This window comes from Ovis canadensis, chromosome 22, assembly GCF_042477335.2.
Source record: "Ovis canadensis isolate MfBH-ARS-UI-01 breed Bighorn chromosome 22, ARS-UI_OviCan_v2, whole genome shotgun sequence".
NCBI classification, from domain to species: Eukaryota; Metazoa; Chordata; class Mammalia; order Artiodactyla; family Bovidae; genus Ovis; species Ovis canadensis.
Window position 1 is genome coordinate 22,390,035 of NC_091266.1, and position 26,978 is coordinate 22,417,012.

At 40.0% G+C, this 26,978-nt stretch overlaps 1 protein-coding gene across 2 annotated transcripts in view; it reads right to left on the minus strand.

Moving 5' to 3' along the window:
- Positions 1-26,978, minus strand: part of PRKG1 (protein kinase cGMP-dependent 1) — a 1,303,224-nt gene that overhangs the window by 100,453 nt on the left and 1,175,793 nt on the right. For both annotated transcript variants that reach the window (XM_069567846.1, XM_069567847.1), the window contains one exon: positions 21,740-21,814. In XM_069567846.1, the coding sequence (XP_069423947.1) occupies positions 21,740-21,814 (75 nt within the window). The remainder of the gene's footprint in view (positions 1-21,739; positions 21,815-26,978) is intronic.

Here is a 26,978-nt window from a genome sequence, read left to right on the forward strand (position 1 = left end):
TGAGCACTGAATTCTGTGATCATTTTTATCTCTGAATAATAGTTATCATCCCCCCACCACTTCTATTGTCATAACCATCATGTTTCCATGGAAACTGTGGAGAAAGAATGGAAAGTAAGACACCTCCATTTTAGTTCTAAGTTTACAGTGTAGGTTTTATTAGGAGCCTCAATTATTCAGACTATAACAATATAGAGAGTGGTTTCATAAATTATATAGAATAACAGTTGATCTTTTATAAATTAGACACCATGCTTCTAGCTAAAGGAGCTTAACCCTTTCTGTTGAGAATTAGTTATTTGAAGAAGACATTTGGGGGAGTTTTTTTTCCTTCTTCTTTACATTTTACTGTATTGCTCGAATTTTCTATTACCATGTAAAATAAAATAAGCAAAAATCAAAATATTCTTTACAAATAACAAGTTATTTGTTATACAAAAATGTATCTTGCTGCTTCTGCTAAGTCGCTTCAGTTGTGTCCGACTCTGTGGGACCCCATAGATGGCAGCCCACCAGGCTCCCCCGTCCCTGGGATTCTCCAGGCAAGAACACTGGCATGGGATACATTTTTGTATAACAAAGTTATTTGTTATACAAAAATGTATCTTAATCTTTACTAAATATCACTAAACCCATACAGCAAAGTTTTAGATACATATTTACAATTTAAAAATTTTTTAATGCACAAAGGAAGATTTAGAGATGTCTTATAATTATAAAATCTCTCTGGGGCTTTGGCCAAAGCATTGATTACTTCCTATATTTTGCTGCTCTAAAAAAACCCATAAATTAAATGAAGCAACCAATTTTAACTTAAATGTAAGTTAACTGCTATTTGAAACACCGAAGGGATCCAGAGGAAACTGGTTATAATGCTTGCTTCCATCAAGGGAGATTTACTTCTTGCTCTGTACATATTTTAAATTATTTGATTTTTTTAAAAATATAGGTATTAGATGTCTAAGAGAAATCAGTCTCCTGAAATAAATATTCTTGCTAACAAAAAGTCTTCAATAGTATGTGAACCATAAACATCCAGATGTTCAGCTGGATTTAGAAAAGGCAGGGGAACCAGAGATCAAAATGGGACCAGAGATCCAAATGTTGGATCATCAAAAAAAGTGAGAGAGTTCCAAAAAAACATATACTTCTGCTTTATTGACTATGCCGAAGGCTATGACTGTGTGGATCATAACAACTGTGGAAAATTCTTAAAGAGATGCGAATACCAGACCACCTGACCTGCCTCCTGAGAAATCTGTATGCAAGTCAAGAAGCAACAGTTACAACTGGACATGGAACAACAGACTGGTTCCAAATCAGGAAAGGAGTACGTCAAGGTTGTATATTGTCACCCTGCTTATTTTACTTATATACAGAGTACATCATAAGAAATGATGGACTGGATGAAGCACAAGCTGGAATCAAGACTGCCAGGAGAAATATCAATAACCTCAGATATGCAGATAACACCACCCTTATGGAAGAAAGTGAAGAGGAACTAAAAAGCCTCTCAATGAAAGTGAAAGAGGAGAGTGAAAAAGTTGGCTTAAAACTCAACATTCAGAAAACTAAAATCATGGCATCTGGTCCCATCACTTCATGGGAAATAGATGGGGAAACAATGGAAATAGTGACAGACTTTATTTTTTTGGTCTCAAAAATCACAACAGATGGTGACTGAACCCATGAAATTAAAAGACACTTGCTTCTTGGAAGAAAAGTTATGACCAACCTAGACAGCATATTCAAAAGCAGAGACATTACTTTGCCAACAAAGGTCCGTCTAGTCAAAGCTATGCTTTTTCCAGTAGTCATGTATGGATGTGAGAGTTGGACTATTAAGAAAGCTGAGTGCTGAAGAATTGATGCTTTTGAACTGAGGTGTTGGAGAAGACTCTTGAGAGTCCCTTGGACTGCAAGGAGATCCAACTAGTCCATCCTAAAGGAGATCAGTCCTTGGTGTTCACTGGAAGGACTGATTCTAAAGCTGAAACTCCAATACTTTGGCCTCCTGATGCGAAGAACTGACTCATTTGAAAAGACCCTGATGCTGGGAAAGGTTGAAGGTTGGAGGAGAAATGGATGACAGAGGATGAGATGGTTGGATGGCATCACAAACTCAATGGGCATGAGTTTGAGTAAACTCCAGGAGTTGGTGATGGATAGGGAGGCCTGGCATGCTGCAGTCCATGGGGTCCCAAAGAGTGGGACATGGCTGAGCGACTGACCTGAACTGAACTGAAAATAAAAAGTCATGGAATTACAAGAGGTTTAAGAAGTTGAGTGAAGTATTAGGATTTTACTATGTGGCTTTTCACAGGGAAAATAGAGACAGCTTCTTTTTGCTTTTCCCACAATAGAGTAAGGGGCATTTTCTACAGTGGGGCATTTTTCCTTAATGTTTCCTCTACAAAGATAGAGAACCGGACAAATAACTAAGAAAATGGACGCATTTTCTTTCTCCTAGAGAAATTGCTGGAAATCACCCTTAACTGTTGGTGCTTCCTGCTCACTAAAGGATTACAGGCTAAAAACAAAAAAACTTTGAAGTTCATTACAACAACAAAATTAAATCTTGGCAAAGACTGTAATAAGTGGAAACATAAGTGACATGTATATTGTAAAGCTCTTGCCTTAATTATCTGATAGGGAAGTCGTTTGGGTAAAAGTAAAAAGAAAAAGAAATCTGTGGCTTACTATGTTTTCTAAAACAATGCTGTGGTCTTGGTCTCCTTAAAACCTAAAAGAAGAAAATTTCTAATTCAAAATAACTTTGACATCCAAACAAGTATGTAATTTTTTTCTTTTTATACAAATATTGAGTATCTTGGCAAGCCACCAACTCTAGGAAGCCTCTTGTATTTATTGGCCTCTGGAAAAATTTTTTTTAATTTATTTGGTATTACAAGCTAAGTTCTCATGTTTGACTTCCTCCTAAAATAATAAAAAGTCCCTTTGAGCTATGAACTTAGATAAAAATCTTGATGTGAACACTATTCTTAAGGAATCATATATCTTGTTTCTAACAATGTGCTACTATCTTAGAATAAGATGGGACTGGTGAAGATTATATAACACATGTTGTGAGTTAAATAATGTGCTTATTACAAAAATGATTCACATACTTTTTCTATTAAGATCCAGCAAACAGACCTAGTAGCAGTAACCACTCTTAACTTATCACCATTTCTAGCTCAGAGGAATCATGATTCCTTGAGAAAAGGCTGATTTCAGGTTCAGAGAAGGAAATGAACACAAAGAATCTGGGGCATTTTGTCATTCAGAAACCAAGGGAGCTCTTTGCAAATAATGGACTGTTGAAGAGGAAACAAGGGGTCACCTTGATGCACTGAATTTATAAAACTCTACAAATTCAAAAGATGGAGGGGAAAAAAACACCTCATTTCTCACTAACAGGTAACTAAAGCACCATTTACTCACTCTGGAAATTGGTGATTAACGGGGAAAGAATAAAAAGCATTTGTCCTGCCTGTCTTGAATGAATAGTATGAGGGTAAACAGTCTATCAAAATCTTAACTGATGATGGAGAGGGTTTAGAGGAATTCCAGTTAATAGATACTGAAAGAATGATGAATTGGATAATGATCATATAAAAAGCCTAATGAGATAACTGATTCAGACAGTGATCATTATTGGTATCAAACCATTTTAAAATAAGTAGATATGAAACATGAACACGAAAGGATTAAGCTATCCCCTCCAAATCCACTATTTCAATTTCAAGTAGCTGAAAGTCGAAATGTGGCTGGTTAGGCCCTATTTGCCTTCTGTTATGATGCAATATTGAAGTACAATGAACCTCCTATGAAGTTTTCTTACCACAAAATGTTGATCATGAATCTACCCAGTCCTTTAGGTTTGATGATCCTTTATAACAAACACAAAGGATACAGAGTCACAAGGTGGATGATGCCATTTATAAATGATAAGACAAACCTGAAACGTGGGAGCTGCACCAGGGCAACTGATTCATTTCTTCCATAAGCTAATGGAGCCATTAAGAGGCTCTTCTAGATCAAAGGGACTTAAGAGACATAACCAGTATTCAATGGATGGGATCTGTTTTGATCCCAAGTCAAACAAACCATTAAGAAGAGATTTTTCAGAAAAGTCAGGAAAAACGAATAATGCCTAGATGTTGCTTTTGTTAGATGGAACGATACTATGGTTATGTAAAAGCCCTTATTTTTAGAAGCTACATACGGAAGCTAAGTAGAGGGAGTGATATAATGTTAGTGATTTGGTTAAAATATTTCAGTAAAAAATGAAACAAGGATTTGATGAAACTGTTGGAATAAGATTGATAATTGCTGAATCTGGGTGATGTTTTTAAGGGGAAGATTTCATTGCACTACCCTCTCTGATTGAAAAAGTGGGTAATAACAAGTCCTCAAAATTTGTCTTATGAAAATATGTATGTGAAAGTTGGGATCTAAAAGTATACAGATCTGTTTTGGCAGCAGACATCTGGTGGCTAGTGTGAATCCCTGTTTAACCATTTACAAGTTACGTGACCTTTGGATTAATCCTTTTAGGCCTCAGTTTCTTTATCTATAAAAATCAGGGAAAATAAGAATATTTGCTTCATAGAATTGTGGTCAGGATTACATAAGAATTCATGTAAAGCCTAGGATTTAAGTGCTCAAAAAATGTGAGCCATTATTGTCATTATCACTATATTTATATTTATTAAAAATATAAGAAAAACAGGATAATCATGTAATTAGAGTATTTCAGCATTAATGAAGTGAAGAGAAGTGAATTCACTCAGTTTTGTCTGACTCTTCGCGACCCCATGGACTGTAGCCTACCAGGCTCCTCCATCCATGGGATTTTCCAGGCAAGAGTACTGGAGTGGGTTGCCATTTCCTTCTCCATCAGCATTAATGAAGTGGTTTCAAATACCAACAGCACATGAAAAGATGCTCAGCATCATTAATTATTAGAGAAATGCAAATAAAAACAACAATGAGGTATCACCTCACACCAGGCAAAATGGCCATCATCAAAAAATCTACAAACAGTAAATGCTGGAGAGGGTGTGGAGAACAGGGAACCCTCCTACACTTAGACTGGTAGGGGTGAAAACTGATACAGCTTCTATGGAGAACAGTCGGAGGCTCGTTAAAAGACTAAACGTAGAACTACCATATGATCCAACAGTCCTACTCCTGGGCATCCACCCAGAAAAAAAAAAACAAAACGTAACTTGAAAAGATGCATGCACTCCAGTGTTCACTGAAGCACTGCTTACACTAATAGCTAGGACATGGATGCAACCTGCATATCCAGCACCAGATGAATGCAAAAGGATATCACTCATATGCGGAATCTTGAAGTGTACAGATTTACAAAACAGAAACAGATTTACAGACGTGGAAACCAAACTTATGATTACTAAGGGGGAAAGGTAGGAGGAGTGATAGATTGGGAGGCTGGGACATACACACTACTGTGTATGAAACAGAGAATAAGAACCTGCTGTACAGCACAGGGGACTCTAGTTAGTACTCTGTAAGGACCTATACGGGAAGGGAATCTACAAAAGCCTGCATTATAACGGATTCACTTTGATATACAGCAGAAACTAACACAACATTGTAAATCAACTACACTCCAATAACAATTAATTGAATACACACATTCTGATTTAATAGAATATATCTGCATTTCTAGATTCTGGGGGACTGGGGTTGTTTTAATTACTTGAACATTTTAGTTAATTGGTATTTATTTTGTGAAAATTATATGTAAAAGTTATTAATTAAAAAAATAGAATGAAGTACTGAAAATAAATAAGGCTTTGTCTTACAGTTCAGAAAAGTATGATACTCCCGATCCTCACTGTCATTAGTATGCACACAACAATACTTGTTGAACTATTTGAACTTTCTAATTGTTAAGATTTTTCGCAAATAGGAGCTTATACTATGTGTGTGCTGAGGTGCTCAGCTGTGTCTGAGTCTTTCGAAACTCCATGGACTGCAGCTTGCCAAGCTCTTCTGCCCATGGAATTTTCCAGGCAAGAATACTAGAGTGGGGTGCCATTTCCTCCTCCAAGGGATTTTCCTGATCCAGGGATTGAACCCTTGTCTCTTCCATCTCCTGCACTGGTAGGCAGATTCTTCACCAGTAGCTCCACCTATTGTTTATGTCTCTAACAAAGGCAGAGATAAACTCACATTTGTAAGCATCTATGGTGATTACAATGGCACCCCACTCCAGTACTCGTGCCTGGAGAATCCCATGGATGGAGGAGCCTGGAAGGCTTCAGTCCATGCGGTCGCTAAGTTGGACATGACTGAGCGACTTCACTTTCCCTTTTCCCTTTCATGCTTGGAGAAGGAGATGGCAACTCACTCCAGTGTTCTTGCCTGGAGAATCCCAGGGACGGGGGAGCCTGGTGGGCTGCCGTCTCGGGGGTCACACAGAGTCGGACACGACTGAAGTGACTCAGCAATAGCAATGGTGATTACAAGATTATTAAAGCTTTCAAAATCTGAAGGTAGCTTAAGAATAGAAAGAAGTGACTCTAAAAAGCTGGCAAACAGTCCCCAAAGGCAGGCTAACTTTACTTTTTGCTTTTGTTTCATCTATAAGCATAAGACTCCAAATGTTACAACCTAATCAGGGTCATTCTTTTGAAATGCAGGCGAAAGCTTGGGATCAGTTAATACTGATAACTGGCAAATGGAAGTCAGTCCACTAGGACCTGAGGGGTTTGAGAGAATGAGTAAAATTCTTCATCTTATTCAGCCCCCTTTCTCCCTGACCCAGGCACAAATGTATACCTCCAAGGGGACAGAGGGAGAATTGATAAGGACAAGGAAGTTTTAAGTTATACTTTATCAAAACTTTGTCAGCAACCATATCACATAGCATCATAGAGAACAGAACCCGTAGAGATTTACAAACAAATCTACGTAAGTTAAATGCTCCCTTGGCTCAAAACATTTCTGTAATTGTTTATACAGAAAAATATTTGGTAAAAATAATTAAAATCCTTAGGTTGATATTGATGTCCCTTCTAAAAGCTCATATAGCATTCTATACTTCCTGACCTCTTATTAAATAACACCGCACTCAATAATATAATTGGCTGCATTTATTAGATTTTAGGTTTCTCAAGAAGAGAACATACCGGTTTTGTGTTCTCTTTGATGAGTACATGTCTGGCATATTTGAACTTAAAAAATGTCGACTTCAGTTTTCACCATAACGATGTCCTGTCCTTTGATATGGAAGTGACTACACACGCATTCGTATTTGTTTTGCAGGCTGACAGATGTGCCCCTTGCCCCTCTCGCCTTCTTTGTCTGCTTGAATTCAACTGCATGCATTATTAAGGTGCTTAACTGACCAAGGGGGTATGATCTGTAGCCACTAGGTAAGTCTAACTGTTCAAGGCACACAATAAATAACATATATTTTTAAAAAGTAAGTTGAAAGTATAATAAATACTACAACTGAATTAGGAGGGAGGCGTTTATATTGATTTATTAGAATCCAAACCTTTTTGACTACAGTCATATTAAGAAATACATTTTTTATCATATTATCTCTTACAAATCGATACTACTGCATGTGATATACTTGAAATAATAAAAATGTTGGTCATGGTACACTACATGAACTTTACAATCCCTAGAGGTTTGTAACTCAGAGTTTGAACCATACTACAAAGATTTATTCTTTTATAATAATCCCAGAAGTCAACTATTTTAAATTATTATTCTCCTTGGGATCTTTTTAACAATCCCACAGTCTGTGTATTTTCCTAGTTCTTGCTAACTTTCTTCTCTTGCACAGAAATTTCAACATTCTCTGCATTTCAAATGTCTAGCTTCTGCATTTGAGGATGTACAGATGCCAACACCTTATAGACTGACATGGCTATGTCTCTCTAATTATTTCTGGCTCTTTCATTAATCAGCAGGGAGTCAAACTGACCAGTATTTGGCTCTTGAAAGCACTTGGGAACAGTATCATGTCAGTGGGCAGAAGGATGGCAATATAGCATTGTGTTGGCAGGATCTATCGTTTGTGATTGCCACAAAGGTGGAATTTAAGAATGCTGCGCCCTTAATTTCTAAAAGTTAATGAAACCACGTCGACAGAACTTGTAAGGTAAAAACACAGCTATTTGAAGGGACTGTCTAATCTGTGACTTCTAGTTCTCAAAAGCACTTCTTTTTTTGCCTGCAACACATCATTCTCTTTCGTAGTACATTCAATTTCACAATACAAGCTTATATTTTATTACCAGTGTAATATCAGTTCTCTATTATAAATACTAGTTTTACCTAAAATCTTTTCTTGTGTTTTCTGTCTAAATACAATGCCATGTTTTACCATTACAACCTGATGGGTTACATGAATGGAAAGAATATTCATTGTATTATATACACAAAGCAATTACATGTGAGACAAATGATAGTGACTTAGCATCTGATGTGAAAAATGTCAGTCAACAATGTGTGGAACAAAATGAGACTGTATATTTTCCCAGCTTTGGCAAATTTACCAACTCTACCACCTCAAAACAACAGTTTTAGCATTCTGGTAAGCCAAGTTCTCCCAATGAGTTGATTGTCCCATTATGCTTAAAATTAAAAGTCTGCTTCTTTGAAGGAGTAAATATAATTTTAAAAAATGGTGAGTATTAAGCAGGAATGAGGAAATCTTAATTGAACATGGGCAAATTACTTTCTATAATTTGTATTCTAGCAACTGAATTAAGTAAACTTTGGCCAACTCTATGCTTCTGGAATTCAATCTTGTCTGATGCCAACTGTGACACTTTTATTGCACCTAAGCTTTTCTCCTAGAAGTGAAACTATGGGAAAGTGAGGCTCATTTTCAACATCAGATCAAATTCTGTACTCTGACACTAATTCAATTTTAGTGTATAAAAATTTTTGTATTCTGTATCCCCCATAATTTTGTATTTATTTGTCTTCTTTTTATACCGATGGTTCTCAACCAGGGAAGAGTCTGTTCTCCCTCCACACCCTGGTTGCCCTGGAAAAGACTGCAGATTCTACCAAGTGGCCCTAGTGGTAGAGAACCTGGCTGCCAACGCAGGAGACATAAGAGACTCAGGTTCGATCCCTGGGCTGGGAAGATCTCCCGGAAAAGGGAATAGCAACCTACTCCAGTATTCTTGCCGGGAGAATCCCATGGCAAGAGAAGCCTGACAGGCTATGGTCCATAGGGTTCCAAAGAGGCAGACACAACTGGAGCGACTTAGCATGCAGGCGTGCACCAACATTTTGATTGTCATGACTTGAGGGGTGGGTGTATGATACTGGCACCTAATGACTTAATCTATGGGAAATATATACTTGGTCTTTGTCCCTGGTTCCTGGCACATAGCTCCTAAAACCCCTGGAATCCCTGGAGTGGTCAGTGCCTCTTTGGCATACTAATGAGATGGTAGTCCTGAGATAGCTTCAGGATGGGGGCTGGTCAGGAGAAAGAGCAAAGCATGATTAGAGTGTTAGAACTTTCAGCTCTACCCCCAACCTCTGGAGAGGGGTTAGGAACTTGAGGTTGCCTAAATCACAGGAACCAATCATTTAATCAGTTCTGCTAACACAATGAAGTCTGTCTACATAATAAGAACCTCTAAATAGTGGGATTAGGAGACCTTCAGGGTAAGTCATGTACTCTTCTTGTTCACATCATCACTCAGAAAAACACCATCGGTCATTTGGTTTGTTATAAAGGTGTCAGCCTTTCAATGGCCATTTTTTTTGTTTTGTTTTTAAATCTCAAGGCAACTTTTTGGATCCTGTTTGAAAACAATTGTTAGACACACTAAAACATATTCTTTACATTAATTTAACTGTTCATGTAATATAATAAAGTTAAGAGGCTTAAGAGTGAAAAAAAGGAGCCCCATCCAGAGGAGTGTCCAAAATAACCTGCTTACCAGCATGGTGAACAAGAGACTTGATTTGGAAGAGGAAAATAATTTTCAGTAAAATATATGTTTAACTAAATTGTGACATTTTGATAGGCAAATGTTACTAGCACAATAAACACACTGTGCTTAAAAAAATAAAGCAGGATCATTTTGAACAAAAAAACTTAGAAAAACTGATGGGGAATTTCCCTATGAATCATACTTTCCAAGTCCTTAAACAGAAAGTGATTTTGAAATTAATCATTTTAGGAAGCTGCTTTATCCACTTTGTAAGACTATCAGAATGATTACTTTTCAGTATGCTCAGTCAGTAACTTACCTAGGTTGTCTAAAATGTTTGAACTGTTTCTGAGTATCAGAGTAATAGGCTGGCTTCCTGAAGTAATTAATAAAGTTGATAAAGTTGACTAGTGTTTCCAGTCTATGCACTGGAGGAAACTGGTGTGATATACACAAACGCCTGTGAGCAACAGCCATGCTCCACTTTCATGATATCTCATCTTTCTCAAATAACAATTTAAAGATGTGAACCAGCATGGTGTATTATGTTCATTGTATCAAAATGACTTATGCTGCCATTTTAATTCATTATTTAAAAATCCTTTCTTTCTAAAAGGATTCGGGGTGGGGGGGATGTTGGTATAACATTTCCAGTTTCAGAGGCACTCTATAATTTTCTAATGGCATTTTATTGAAAGATAGACTGGCTTATTATCATATCTAAATGTCACACTGGCAAGAGAAAATTGTATGTATAATGATGAAAATGGAAACTGTTTCTAAAAGCTAATTTACTGAACCACAACGAGTTATCAAAACATAATTTGAGCAAAACTGTATGATTTTTAAAATATTTCGAGTAAATTAAGCATTAACAATACTTGCAGATTCTAAGAGGAAGGAAATAAAAGTGACTTAGTGACTTCTTTTAAAATATAGATCCACAAAGTATTCTAGCATCCCTAAGAATCTGTTTTTCTATTGACAGTCACAAAGATGTCTGTATTATCAATTTAGAAAACTCCAAAGGTAAAAATATTGTTTATTTAAAAGGGAATTACATTTCTAAAAGAATGGCTGTTAACTTCCACATTCTAAGCATTTGAACCAGAAAGAATTTCAAGATGATCGTTTTTACAGACTAGAAAACAGGTCCAGAGGTGCTAGTCAGGTTCTAGGCCTTGTGACCACGTCACATGGAGAAGTTGGTGCCATTGCCGTAACTTAGACCCCAGTCTCCCAACTCCAAGGAAATACTCCTCTTGCTATGTGAGCATGTGAGCATCAGGCTTGCTCTTACTAGGTTCAAAGGTTTTTCCCCTCTACTATGGTCCGATAGTGAATATAAAGCAGTATTATTAATTATGCTATAGAATTAAGCTATACGCCATCTTGGGCTTCCCTGGCTCAGACAATGAAGAATCTGCCTATAATGCTGGAGATCCTGGTTTGATCCCTGGGTTGGGAAGATTCCCTGGAGGAGGGCATGGCAACCCACTCCAGTATTCTTGCCTGGAGAATCTTCATGGACAGAGGAGCCTGGAGGGCTACAGTCCATGGTGTGGCAAAGAGCCAGACACAACTGAGCGACTAAGCACAGCACATACACTGTATCTTAACTCCACGGAGAGGGACCCCCTTCACTGAAGAATAAAAGATATTCTGGTCACATATTATTATTTTTCAATGGAAACTACTGAGAACACAAAGGGATCTATTACTAATACTATTGACAGACATTATTCTTTTTGCTTTTTAAAAGGTATACATCACAACAGATTCTAGAATGTAACAAAACATAACAAAAAGACAGGAGCACTAGGACGCTCTCTTTTGCCTTGAAGTTTGGGGCTCTGGAGAGGCTGATCTAATTGCTACATGGGACCAAAATATCCTTAGAATTTAAAGAGCTCTTGATGTTTAGAAAGTAATTTCCAGTTGTTGTTATGTACTATGACAGCAGTGGAAAGGAATCAGCTTTCCTTTTCAGAAGAAAGCATAGTCAATAATCAAATGCTTGTCTGCATCCACCAAGCAAGTCAGCAGCACTAGATTTTCAACTATCTTTAGGTCTCTGCTGTCAATTAGAAAAGATTGCATGCAAGGACATACTGAGATCCACCTTCATAAAGCCTGGTGACCTAGGAATCTTTAAGATAAGCAAAATGGAGAAGAAATTAGCAATGGACTTTGAAGGTTGAAACAGAAATAAAAATACTTCTACCCAAGGCCAAGTAGTTTTATCCTTAAAATAACTTTTTTTTTTAAAATCAGTCATACTACACTTGAAAAACTCTACTTTGATGCTGTCTGTAATCACAAGTCACACTAAAGCCTGAATCCGCTAGCACTGGTGCCCTGAGAAACTCATTTATACTTCTTTCCAGGCAGATTACATGTACTAGCCTTTGAGAAGTAAACAGGCCTTGTACAGCTGAAAGTCCAATTATTAGTTCAGGGCCAACTGCTACAAATTTTTCAAACCTCCTATACTTTGTCCTGCTATAAAAAGGAAAATAATTTTTATTGCCCAGAGAATGGGATTGTCTTCTAACTTATTCAACCCGAGAAGTGGTCAGCAAATTCTAATTCTAGTTTGAGGGTTATTTCATAATGCCATTCTTAGTGTTCTTTCCATTTAATTGGCATATAGTTCCCTGTTTGGAACAGGATATTACTCACTTGAATTCTTTCCATAGGGGGAAAAACAATTTTCCAGGCTCATTTCCCTGAGAATTGCTTAGATCAAGACCAAGTTGGTTGAAATAAATTGTTGATAAGATTGTGAGAATACTAAGATCTTTACTCTGAAATGCTTGGCAGAAAAACACTAATAAGAAAGTCCAAAATTTCAAAGTCAGAGCGTTCAAAAGGGCAACCCCATGTGCATTTGATTGTGCATTTAAAAGCTAATGTTTGTTAGATGCTAGAGGACTCTGGGGCATTGGGGAAGATGTTACTGAACAATACAGACCTCTGTTCTGATTTGCATGCCTTGTGTGTTTTGAGATGTATTTGATGAGTGAATTTTCAAAGGTCTGAGCAACAATGGCAGTTCCCTCTGTGAGCCAAAGAGCTCCGAGCAACCTCCCCTTGACAAGCAGAGTGAGCCACTGAAGGGTTGTCTCTGCTAATGAAATGTAACATGAGAACACCTTTCCCTGCTGTCACGTTGTGTCAAACAGCAAGGCTCGGCACCAAAAGTAATCCTGAAAACATCAGACTAAAATGTTCCTTGTAAATAGAGGGGAGCTTTAAATCAGTGAGGACTAATTATAGAAATGGGAATAAAACATTTATGTGGACTACATCAAAAGGGCCAAAAGAGCGGTCCATATGTTGGCAGTATCCTCTACAGTTATTGGGTCAGGGAAGGTGACTGTGGCGTGTCGTGGGTTCAGCAGTGATAAGTCAGTCAACCTGGGTACGTCTACTGATTGGTGCATCACTCTTTTTCTGGGAGATGATGATACAGGTCCTGCTTTGTCGACTAGCCCTATTTCTGGCTCTCTACCACAGTTTCGTCTTCCTTGTTTACTTTTAACTTTTCTTTTTGTATTACATGCATCTATGATGACAGTCCCTTTTTTGGGACAAGGCAGAGAATAAATGAACATTTTGCACTGAGGTGCATGGTGCCCCTCTTTCCTCTCTATGCTCATGTTATCTCTGCAGGAGAAGGGACTTAGCTGCAAACTTATGCTAGGGTGTTAGGAAAAAATGTTTAGTTCTTCTTAGGAGAATCTTTAATTTTTACATTTCTTTAGAGTGAGGACAATATTTAAAACTAATGAAATACTACATAATGTGAGCTAGAAAAGTGAAAAACTAAATGTGTCCACTTCAGTGGACATTTAGGTTGCTTCCAGGGCCTGGAAGGATGGATAAAGAAGACATGGTACAATGTACAATGGACTATTAGTCAGAAACAGAATGAAATAATGCCATTTGCCGCAACATGGCTGGACTGAGAGGTTGCCACACTGATGAAGTAAGTCAGACAAGTATATATCATATGATATTGCTTATATGTGGTCTCTTTAAAAAAAATGGAACAAATGAACCTATTTACAGAAAAGAAACAGAGTCACAGGTGCATAAAACAAATTTACAGTCACCAAGAGGGAAAGAGGGGAGGGATAAATTGGGAGATTGGGATTGACATATACACACTGCTATATACAAAATAGATAATTAATAAGAACCTACTGCACATCACAGAGAATGCTCATCAATACTCTGTAATGACCTATGTGGGAAAAGAATCTATAAAAGAGTGGATATATGTATCATTGATTCACTTCATTGTACAGTAGAAAATTAACACAACATTATAAATCAGCTATACTCCAATAAAATTAATTCCCCAAATTAAAAAAAATCACTTCACAAAGTGGTACAAACCTTACCCAGGACAAGAGTCTGACTCTTTTTTTTTTGAAGTTCTACTTCTGTCTAGGAAACTTAAAAGGACCTGAGACCCTCTCACCTAGTATTGAACTCCCTCGGTCTTTTTTTTTAAATGCCAGGTGGCATGATGGATCTCAGTTTCCTGATCAGGGATGGAACCCAGGCCCCCTGCATTGGGAGCACCAAGTCATAACCAATGGATCACCAGGGAAGTCCCCCCCTGAGTCTAATCCTCTCTCCTCCTTTGCTGGGTTTAACATGCTTCATTTCTCTTTCTTTCTCTCAACACTGATGATCCATAATAATCACTACACATTGTTAGCTATTTTACTTCAAATTCTTTATAATTGCATATAAGTTTATTGATTCTTACGTCTTCAAATCAGATTCATTTTCAGTCCATTTAGGGGACTCAATCCCTACCATTCCAGGCCAGAAGAAAATGAACTAGTGGTTTGATAAATTTGATAGTTATTTGTCAGCTAACACACTAGAACTTAAGCAACCACCCATTCTGGAAACCCTCTCCATCTCTGCCTTCTCTGAGGCTAACTGGTTTTCCTTCTACCTCTCTCCTTTCCAAGGAGTCTGTGGACATGGAGCGTGTGTGTGCGTGTGTGTGTGTGCGCATGCGTGTGTGTGCATGTGTGTACGCGCGCGTGCGCGTGCGTGTGTGTGCGCGTGCGTGTGTGCGTGTGTGTGCGTGTGTGCGCGTGTGTGTGTGTGCGTGTGTGAGAAACCTTTCCCCCTTTTCCGATCTGTCACTGCTACAGTTCCTCGAGAGTCGATCCTCAGCGCCATACTACTCTCATACACTGCACTCCCTTTCATCCACATCTCTATTTGCCATTTACCATCTAAATTCTCATTGTTTTCAAATGAATACCAACCTCTTCTCCGAGCTGCCTGACCATGTCTCAAAATCACCTCATATGCAACCTGAGTAAAAACGAAGTGATGATGATCCCGCTCTGCAAACGTAGCCACCGTTCTTTATCTTAGTAGATGCCATCGCTTCCCTCTGATTTCCAGACTGAGCACTCTTGCATCATCCTCGGCCTTTGTGCCCTTCATCACCAATATCTATTTCCTTAAGAAAACTTATTGGCTTTGGCCATCTAACTAGCTCCAGATGCTTTTCTCTATTCACACTGCTATCATTCTATCCTATCTGCGATCAGCTTTTATCTGGAAAATATGCTGACTGTTCTTGCTTTCACATTTCCACTCCTCCAAACAGAGGAAAGAGTGTGTAATTATAAGGCCAGAGCGCATAACTATAAACCAACTCATCACATTTGCTAGCCTACAAGCCTGAAGTGCTTTCTTTAAATCCTTAAATCCTTCTTCATCTTGCATATTCCAAGTCCCAGACATACTGGTTTAGTTCCTTGAATATGCAATGTTGTCTCCTAACTTGGGGACTTTGTACATGCTGTTTGTCTGTCTAAAATACTATCAACACTTCCCTGCCCAACTAATACCAGCTAATTCTTTCCTAGCTAGTACCAGCTAAGTCTTCAAAATTCAGCTCAAATCTAGTTAAAACGTCACTTCCTCAGAGAAATATTCCCAGAATAATTACTGTGTCTCTCTCTCCTCCACTGGACCATAGGTACCATGATGGCAAGGAGCATGGCTACTTTATTCACTGTTTTATATGTAACCTTCTGCAGGCACACAGAAAATATTTGTTAAATAAGTGAATGCATATGACAAATGGAATGAACACAAATAATGCTGTTACACAATGGCCTTCTAGGTGATTATAGAATGTTTTAAAATCAGTCAACCTATCTATGTTTCTACCAACTCATTGGAAAAGATCCTGATGTTGGGAAGGACTGAAGGCAAAAGGAGAAGAAGGTGGCAGAGGGTGAGATGGTTAGATAACATCACCGACATGAGTTTGAGCAAATTCCTGGGAGATAGTGAAGGACAGGGATGCCTGGCATGCTGCAGTCCATGGAGTCACAAAAAGTTGGAAATGACTTAGCTGCTGAACAACAACATTTGTCTACTTACCTACATACCTATCTACCAAGCAATGCAGATTTAATATACACGATCACACTCAAAGATTTATAGAGATTTTCTCATAAGAAACAGTTCCTCCATATGAAAACAATACCAATACTCATCAACTGAGATCGTAAGTAAATGCACTCATGAATCTATACTCACATAACTATCAGAGCTTCTCAACTAAAGGGCTTAGATATGAATCCCTTCAGAGCATCAGGACAGAGTTAGAGCTGGTGAATCAACTGGCATAAGATGCTATACTCATTTTCTAGGAGTGTCCTGACATATAATAATTTGGAAAGTACTGCTAGATGCGACCAGTTTGAGAGTATTTTTTGTTGTCCAGTCGGTGCTTTTTTTACTTTTTTTTAAGGCAGTGATTGAGATCGTATTTTCAAAAGCACAGTAAATTGAATCAACAAGGGTACAAATTGAATCAATCCATAATATTAGGATCCGTTCACTGTGTTATCAGGTCACCACAAAATTATGTTTAAGAACTATATATAATCATATTATAAATGCTTATAATATGATAGGTGTTAAATCAAAAAAGCAGAATATAAAATTGTAAATGACCATAAGTACAATTTTAAACACAAAGATAGTTAATAGAAGTTATACTTAATTTGTTTAGACTGTGATTTTTCTTTTTAATCTATATCACTATGTTCTTTTAGCATGAAAATATAAAATAGTTTAATTAAAAATATACATCATTATAAATAAAACACTGCCTTTAATTTGCTATTTTGTTTTTCTGCTCTGTATAACCCTAATCAGGGAATATAGCTGTGGTATACATAAATCCCTCACTGAAGAGCAGTTTTTATACCAAAAATTCTTATGATAATTATAATTACATATACTTCAAATTAATTGCTTACTATATATAAGTATTTCCTTCAGAAAAACAGATGTTTTGCCTATAACTACTGAGTACAAATTCAACAATAAAAAATGATAGCTAACTTGAAAATATTTCATTTAAGAAGTAGTCTATATTCATATATCAGAAATACTTAGAATGAAATAGAATATGTGCTTTTTTCTATTTGATTTTCTGCATGGTTATTTTTTAATAAGATAGGATATAAATATGGAGATCAGTTTCTCTACCCAAACAGGGCTTTATCACAAGAAGTATCATAACCTAGAAGTAAATATTGAAAATAATTATTGAATTACACATCAGTCTCCCCACTAAACTGCAAGACCCTTACTATTAGAAAATATGTTTTCTATTTTGTATGCACACTGCAAAGTACAATCCTTAACTTATCATAAGCATATTTCTAAATGTCTATTAAATGAATAAAAACATAGTCTTTAAGGAAAATAATGTCATTAAAATTCCTTTCCTCTAATGAAAATACCTTTCATCATACATGCTACTTTCTGCTCTAAATAAGATGTAATGAGCTTTACCTTCAATCTGAGATTGTTTCATCTAATGTCTTTTTGATTATAACTTCAAATTTTAAAAAGGAGAAGCCCTTAGTGGATAATTAACAGCAATTAAGATAAGCTTAAACATGACATAAAGGTAAAGTTTCTGTCATGGATAATTTTCTTTCTAGGAAATATATCTCAGGGCACATATTCTGCAGTAGAATAGTTTTGTTTTGTTTTATTTTGTTTTGGAGAAGAGTTTTGAGAAATATTTCCCTGGGATATTTCAGGTCAAATTTTCTGGACCAGCCATTCAAACTGAACACTTGGTGTGGTTTCTCTGAAAGATATGGTCTGTTTTCTGCCGCTGAATCCTGACTGTGCTAACAGCTAAGTTTCTACAAGTGAGTTTCTAAATGTCTCAGTTGAATCCACCTTTACCATCAGCTCTACCTCTTTTCTTTTTACCCAAATAGGCACAGTCAATGAGACAATGCCAACAATAATTTCACATGAATAAATAACATGATCATTTTAGTTGGGTTTTATAAAATATTAATCTTATCTTTAGTGGATTTTGCACAGTCAAGGGGACCTTGAAAGAATAAAGCTTACACTGGGTAGCCAAATCGTCATCTCAGTTTCAAATGGTGCAGAATTTGTGATCTATGTAGAAACCCAGAGACATTAACAAAATTATCCAGGAAATTTAGATCAATTGGAGCCTTTTCCTATCCCCTGCAGTGCTGGCAAACCTCACAAGTTCCTTAAATACAAAGTGAAGTCACAATGTACTGGAGGGAAAGAAATCCAATAGGAAGAGAAAACAGTGCTGTCGCAAATAGATGTTTAAACATGTTAGTTCAACTTAAAAATCCTCCCTGGGGAATAATTTAACAGTTTTCCTTCTCTGAGCGATAAGACACCTAATTAAAAAGACGCTTTCAACTTCAGAAATCTTTAGATGTTGATTATTTATTAGAAAGCTATAAAATGCTAACCGTGTAAAAAGCATTACAACACCTTCGCCAGTAATTATAGTTATTTTGAAGAATACAATGCACATTATTCATCTCTCTAGAATTTAGATCAATGGTCTTAGACTTTCATTTTTCATCAAGCTATTTCCTTTTTCTAAATAATAATCAATGTTAAGGTATGTGGGTTATGTTTTCATTTGGATTTAGTATTAACTGAATAGAAAAATTCAAGCTAATTTATCCTAGTTGATTTATATGCAAGTATAAATATAATGATTAATTTATAATCCATTAAATTTATACATCAAAGAACAACATTTAAATGTAGGTCATCATTTTATTGCCCTTTTTGGTTCTTTAATAATAATTGAACTTTCTTTTAACTAAATGTTTCTCTTTTATTAAAATGATACTTACAGGTAATTTCCAGGCTAGGTTTAATTTTACAATATGCTACTAAATTGAGACAAGTTTGCCTACATAAGATTAAAGAGTACTGTCTCAGATATAACTTGTTCTGTATAATAGATCTGCAATAAATTGTCTGAAAATCAAACCATCTAGCCAAATACATTAGAGTAAATTTCCAGTGACTACTTCTACAAATACCATCTACTTGTAGAGCCCTTTATAATTTACCAAGTATTTTTATATATTGCCATTAATTAAATCACTAAATAACATTATAGAGATAAGATAATGAGACTGAGAGACAGATGTTAAGACAGGACCAGAATTCGTTGGTTGGCAATAACAGAGCCAAGAGTACAACCTGAGGCTTCTAGTTCTCATTCAGAGTCATGTTTTTTTGTATTGATGGATTCTCTTCCAGTGGGAAGACCTGTTGCTACACCTATCTTCTAATTGAATCTGAATCTCAATAGATTTGCTTTCCTTCCTACCTTGGAGAAGGCAATGGCACCCCACTCCAGTACTCTTGCCCAGAAAATCCCATGGACAGAGGAGCCTGGTGGGCTACAGTCCATGGGGCCGGGAGGAGTCGGACACGACTGAGCGACTTCCCGTTCACTTTTCACTTTCATGCACTGGAGAAGGAAATGACAATCCATTCCAGTGTTCTTGCCTGGAGAATCCCAGGGACGGGGGAGCCTGGTGGGCTGCCGTCTATGGGGTCGCACAGAGTCGGACATGACTGAAGCGACTCAGCAGCAATAGCAGCAGCCTACCTTTAGTTAAAGCATGTGCAAGTGAACCCATAAATGCCCAGAATTAATGAGTCATATACATAACTTAACCTTTGTAAGGCCAGAGGTACACTGCTGCTGCTGCTGCTGCTAAGTCGCTTCAGTCGTGTCCGACTCTGTGCGACCCAGTAGACGGCAGCCCACCAGGCTCCCCCGTCCCTGGGATTCTGCAGGCAAGAACACTGGAGTGGGTTGCCATTTCCTTCTCCAACGCATGAAAGTGAAAAGTGAAAGTGAAGTCACTCAGTGTGTCCAACTCTTAGTGACCCCATGGACTGCAGCCTAGCAGGCTCCTCCGTCCATGGGATTTTCCAGGCAAGAGTACTGGAGTGGGGTGCCATTGCCTTCTCCGGGATGTAAGTCTATGTCCCTCCAAAGAGCAGAGGAAACAAAAACAAATTATATAGAGAAGAAAATGTGAATATATCTCTATATAGCTTTGAAAATAATAGAACTTTATCTGTCAAAATGAATTATAATAATTATTTAGTTCTAGTCCAAATTTTTAATCTTCATAGATTCTCAAGGCAAAAGAATTTATTTTATCCTTTTTTAGGTTGCTACCAGACCAGCCAATCAGATTCTTCTCCTGCACCATCTAGTCACCAATATTAGTTGAATCAAACCTTCCTGTATCCTATATGATATCAAATACAAAATTGTATTTACTCAGGTTACCTTCCTGGGAGAAAGAACAGGATTATATAGAGTATACTTTTTTAAAAAATTAACATAAATTTTTTGCAGAAAATAGTCAATCTCAAATTACTTCACATTTTTGTTTAAAAAAAAGTAAAGCTTTGTTTTAAAGTAAATAATTCTAGTAGACAAAAATGTACTCTGTTATATAAAAATACTGTGGTATATGTACTATCTCATAACTTTATGTACTATCTCAAATCATAACAACACAAGTTGTGAAATAAAATTTATATTTTATGGCAAGACAAGAAAAATTCAAACAAAAAGTTTGCTCTGCCCTTTGGTTTCCTCTCTCCCCACAATATGTCTTGTGTATCTGTATCATGTATTGACCAAACCTACCCCACTGGCAGAAATACCTGCTCAACCAGAAAGAGCAACATTCTCCTAGCACAATAAAACAACTCCTTAAAGATAACTTTCCTACTTGAAAGGGGTCATATGTCACTTAAATCTGGATTATGTCAAAAATATGTCATTTGATGTACAGCCCTCTGTCCAAAAAAAAAAAACTTACATTAATGGTGCTTTGACTTCTGGTGGGCAGGAACAGTTCTCAGAGCTTTCTGAGATGTTCTTCCGGGTTATAACTCAAGTTTGGCTCTAACAAAATTTTCCACTTCTTTCTTAGATCAACTGATTAGTTTTCACTGACAAAGTTCAATGTAAAGCAACCGTGTACTCACATGAGGAAATATTTCCAGCCTTATTATTTTTCATACAATTTCACAAACTGGTGAGCTCAACCACAATTCATTCAAAAAGTGTTTTCAGTGAAAGAAATAATGTATTTACTTATATTCAATTATTTGTACTGGATTTTAAACTAATCATTTTTTCTTGTACAGATGATCTTCCTCACCAAATTAAGGTTTCATATTTAAGGAGAGACATACTAAGTAAGCATACCATGTAATAATTATCTTGAGCAGCTTACTTATTTTCACTCATAAGTAGTTACTTTTTTTCCAACAGAATGTTGAGCTTTAAGTTCAACAAAATATTTGACTTTATGTCTATTCAAAACCATGTTTTAAAAATCAAAATTAGGGCCCATCAGATTTTCACTTACTTTGCTTTAGCTTCTGCATCTTCATATGCTTTATTAGAAACATCATCTAATCCTCCAATCAAATGTTTGAAAGAGCTGTCAGAGAGGAAAAAAGCTGTGATTAGGATAAATCCTCACCAAAGTGGTAACAATGACAGCATAGTCAATGACATACTGAAACAATCTGAAAGGATCTAAATAAAAATGAATTTAAATATTTAATATCAGCACATTATAAAGAGACATATCAGATAATGATATAAACTGAGAGCAGGAAATGTCTTTTAAAGTGCTGTGAGATTTTACATTTTAATTTTAAACCTCTATAATGTTCATACATGCAAATGGCTTTGCTTGCCAGTTCAGTTCAGTTCAGTTCAGTTGCTCAGTCATGTCAATTCTTTGCGACCCCATGAATCACAGCACACCAGGCCTCCCTGTCTGTCCATCACCATCTCCCGGAGTTCACTCAAACTCATGTCCATCAAGTCGGTCATGCCATCCAGCCATCTCATCCTCTGTCATCCCCTTGTCCTCCTGCTCCCAATCCCTCCCATCATCAGGGTCTTTTCCAATGAGTCAACTCTTCGCATGAGGTGGCCAAAGTATTGGAGTTTCAGCTTTAACATCAGTCCTTCCAATGAACAACCAGGACTGATATCCTTTAGAATGGACTGGTTGGATCTCCTTGCAGTCCAAGAGACTCTCTAGAGTCTTCTCCAACACCTTGTTTGTAGTGAGTATTATAAAACAAAACATGCATGAAACATGTAGGATGTGTGCTAATTTAAATTTAAATGTTGCTTTGTCATTTTTACACACACTTAAAAAAATAACCTATTAAGGGAAACTTGACAGTCTGCTTGGAGGCTGACTGGAAGGGGAAAGGAGCAGCTATTACATCAGGCCCTTGGGTAATGATCTCATCTGTGGAACAGGGTAACTAGATTGCTGGGCTAAATATACCAAGTATTTCTTTTCTTCCTTTTTTTCCCTTTGATGTGGTCCATTTTCACAGTCTTTGTTGAATTTGTTACAATACTGCTTCTGTTTTATCTTTTGTTTTTTGGCTGCAAAGCATGTGGGTCTTAACTACCCCACCAGGGATCCTGCATTGAAAGGTGAAGTTGAACCCACAAGTCCACCAGGAAAGTATTTATACTAAGTATTTTTAATACAAAAAGGAAACAAAAGACAATGACCAGACAAAAAGTCAAAGAATCAAGAATTGCATTCTATGGAGTATCAAGTTTTCTATAATGAACACATTCAGTTCACTTCAGTTGCTCAGTCGTGTCCAACTCTTTGCAACCCCAGGGACTGCAGCACACCAGGCCTCCCTGTCCATCATCAACTCCTGGAGTTCACCCAAAACCATGTCCATTGAGTCAGTGATGCCATCTAACCATCTCATCTCCTGTTCCCTTCTCCTCCTGCCCTCAATCTTTCCGAGTATCAGTGTCTTTTCAAATGAGTCAGCTTTTTGCATCAGGTAGCAAAAGCACTGGAGTTTCAGCTTCAACATCAAGTCCTTCCAATGAACACCCAGGACTATCTCCTTTAGGATGGACTGGTTGGATCTCCTTGCAGTCCAAGGTACTTTCAAGAGTCTTCTTCAACACCACAGTTCAAAAGCAAGGGAATGGCAAACTACTTCAGTATTCTTGCCTTGAGAAGCCCATGAACAGTATGAAAAGGTAAAATGAACTTATTAATTAGGGTCAAATGAATGAATGTGAATGTATGAGCAACAGGCAGCAGTCCATATAAAAGTTTCAAAAATATAATTAATGATAAAATAAATGATAAATGTAATCTCCATGGTGGAGAATGGTTAAAATATGATTTTGGCCATTGTTCTTTATGTGGTAAAACTGCCCATTTTCTTATTGAATATTTTATTAGAGAAATATTTCTTTGAGAAACTCCTTAAAGTGAGATGGGCTTACATTGTAAAGTAAAATACGTATCTTTAATTATGAAAAAAATGGTAATATCTGGTTGATTTCCTATTTTCATAAATAATATGAAATTTAAACACAGAGAGTTTAAGTTATTTATCCAAAATGATAGCAGTTTTGAATTATAATCCATTTTCTCTGATACCCAATCCTTTCCTTTATAATACTTAAATATTTTAAACACAACCAAATCTAAACATTGTGAAAAGGCACTAACAGAGGAAAAAGGAGAATTAAGTGGTAAAAACAAAGAGCAAGAAGTACTAAAACGTAGCTTTTCAAAAATACTTGGAACTATTAATACATTGTTTTCTTAAATATTTAAAATGCATAGCAATTTGAAAATTCAAATAGTTACAAAAATTCCTGTCTTCCTCCTTCAGTTCAGTTCAGTTCAGTTGCTCAGTCCTGTCAGACTCTTTGAGACTCCATGGACTACAGAACACCAGGCCTCCCTGTCCATCACCATTCTTTCTAGAGTTATTTCTCCACTGATCTCCATTAGCATATTGGGTACCTACTGACCTGGGGAGTCCCCCTTTCAGAATCCTATCATTTTGTCTTTTCATATTGCTCATGGGGTTCTCAAGGCAAGAATACTGAAGTGGTTTGCCATCCCCTTCTCCAGTGGACCACATTCTGTCAGACCTCTCCACCATGACCCACCTGTCTTGGGTGGCCCCACAGGGCATGGTTTAGTTTCACTGAGCTAGACAAGGCTGTCTAATTTGATTTCAGATCTTCATCCTCCTGGTCAGATTCCTGCCATTACATTCTATTTACCAATATCTCTATTCATGTATCAACTACACATGACCACTTCTGAGGTCAGGGGTAGCAGCCGACAGGAGCTAACACAGGCCCGAGGTCAGGGCAGTGTCCAAGAGGAGCTACCCCACGCCTGACGTCAGGGGCAGCGGCCGAGAGGTGCTACCCTATGCCCGAGGCCAGGGGAGGCGGCTGAGAGGAGCAACCCCACGTCCAAGGAGTGGCAGCTGCAGGGGCGAGGAGGGCCAAGAGGAGCTACTCCGCATTCAAGGCCAGGAGGGGTGGCCGTGAGGAGATACCCCTGTCTAAGGTAAGGAGCAGCGGCTGCACTTTGCTGGAGCAGCCCTGAAGGGATATCCCACGTCCACGGTAAGAGAAACCCAAGATGGTAGCTGTTGGTAGAGGGCAGACACACTGAAACCACAGTCACAGAAAACTAGCCAGTCTGATCGCAGGAACCACAGCCTTGTCTAACTCAATGAAACGAGGCCACTGTAGTTTGGTCTAGCCGCAGCCGGTGGCGGTGGGCAGTCACGGTGTGGGCCGCCTCCTTCGAGAGCCTTGTCCCCAGGATGCGGAGCCTCTGGTCAGACTAGATGAAGATGGATCTGTCGAGCACGGATGGAGGAACGGGTGGACGGCTCCAGCCCTGGCAGCGGGGCCCGCTCCGGGATGGCCGGGACCGCCCTCGTGTGTGGGTGGCGGTGGGGCCCCGCGCTGGCTCTCCGGGCCGTGTCCCCTTGTTTTCTGGTCCCCAGGCGGTGCCCGCGCCCCCGCCGTGCGCGCTGGCCGGCCCCGCCCCGCCGCTGCCGGCCGCTCCTCGTCCCGCGCCTGCCACCGCCCGCCTTCCCTTCCCCTGCCTGGGACCGAGCCGGCCTCGCCTCACGCGGGGGTCGTCCCGCGGCCTCCATCGCAGGTGGCTCCCGGGCGGAGCAGTGCCCCGGGAGCCCGGAGCAAGGGGCGGGCGGGGAGCCCTGCGCGAGGGAGGGCGTGGGGGCGCCGGCGTGCGGCGGGGAGCCTGCGCGAGGGAGGCCGTGGGGGCGCCGGCGTGCGGCGGGGAGCCTGCGCGAGGGAGGCCGTGGGGGCGCCGGCGTGCGGCGGGGAGCCCTGCGCCAGGGAGCCCTGCGCCAGGGAGCCCTGCGCGAGGGAGGCCGTGGGGGCGCCGGCGTGCGGCGGGGAGCCCTGCGCGAGGGAGGCCGTGGGGGCGCCGGTGTGCGGCGGGGAGCCCTGCGCCAGGGAGGGCCGTGGGGGCGCCGGCGTGCGGCGGGGAGCCTGCGCGAGGGAGGGCCGTGGGGGCGTCGGTGTGCGGCGGGGAGCCTTGCGCGAGGGAGGCCGTGGGGGCGCCGGCGTGCGGCGCAGAGCGTTCTGCGGCTCTGGGGGCTCCCGGGCCGCGCCCCGGCGTGTCTCGCTTCCCGGCCTGCCGCGCCCCGGTCCTTTGCCCATTTCGCCGCCGGCTGTCAGCCGCCGCCGCCGTCGCGTGCTGGACGAGGGGGCGCGCCCGTGACGCCCGCCGCGTCCCCGCTCACCCGAGCGCGGGTCGGGTCCCCGGTCTGTCCCCCGCGGGCCGGTCGCCGGGTCCTCGCCGCCCGGCATCGCCCACCCCTCTGGGGCGGGTGGACGGACGGACGCCGAGGGCGCGCATCGGCCGTCCCCAGTGGGCCGCCGCCGGCGAGGGCAGGCTCGCGACGGGGGTGGGGTGGAGAAGGGGGCCCCGCCGCCCTCCTCCCCTCGGCCCTCGGCGCGGTGGCGGCGGCGCGCTGCGACCCTCGTGGACCGAGGGTGTGTGCGCGATCGGGCATCCTCTCCGCGGGCAGGACGGGGCGGTGGGATTTCCTGGCCCGGTGAGCGCCTATCTGAGCCCCGCTGCAGGCTTCCTCACCTTCCTCGCGGGTCTTCCGGCTCGCCCACCAGAGCACGCCGCGGCCGGAGCCTATCCCCTTGCTCCCAGCACGCCTGGCTCCTCGTGCTCGCTCCGCGGACTTCCCTGGTGGCTCAGACGGTAAAGCGTTTGTCTACTATGTGGGACACCTGGGTTCGAGCCCTGGGTTGGGAAGATCCCCTGGAGAAGGAAATGGCAATCCATTCCAGTACTGTTACCTGGAAAATCCCATGGACAGGGGAGCCTGGTAGGCTACAGTCTATGGTGTTACAAAGAGTCGGACAGGGCTGAACCACTTCACTTTCAAATAGCAGGGAGGGAACACAGCTCCACCCATCAAGAGAAAATTGGATTAGAGATTTACTGAGCATGCCCAGCCCATGAGAACAAGACCCAGTTTCCCCCTCAGTCAGTCTCTCCCATCAGGAAGCTTCCATAAGCCTCTTACCCTTATCCATCAAAGGGCAGACAGACTGAAAACCACAGTCACAGAAAACTAACCAATCTGATCACCTGGATCGCAAGCTTGTCTAACTCAATGAAACTATGAGCCATGCCATGTAGGGCCACCCAAGACGGATGGGTCATGATGGAAAGCTCTGACAAAACGTGGTCCATTGGAGAAGGGAATGGCAAAACACTTCAGAATTCT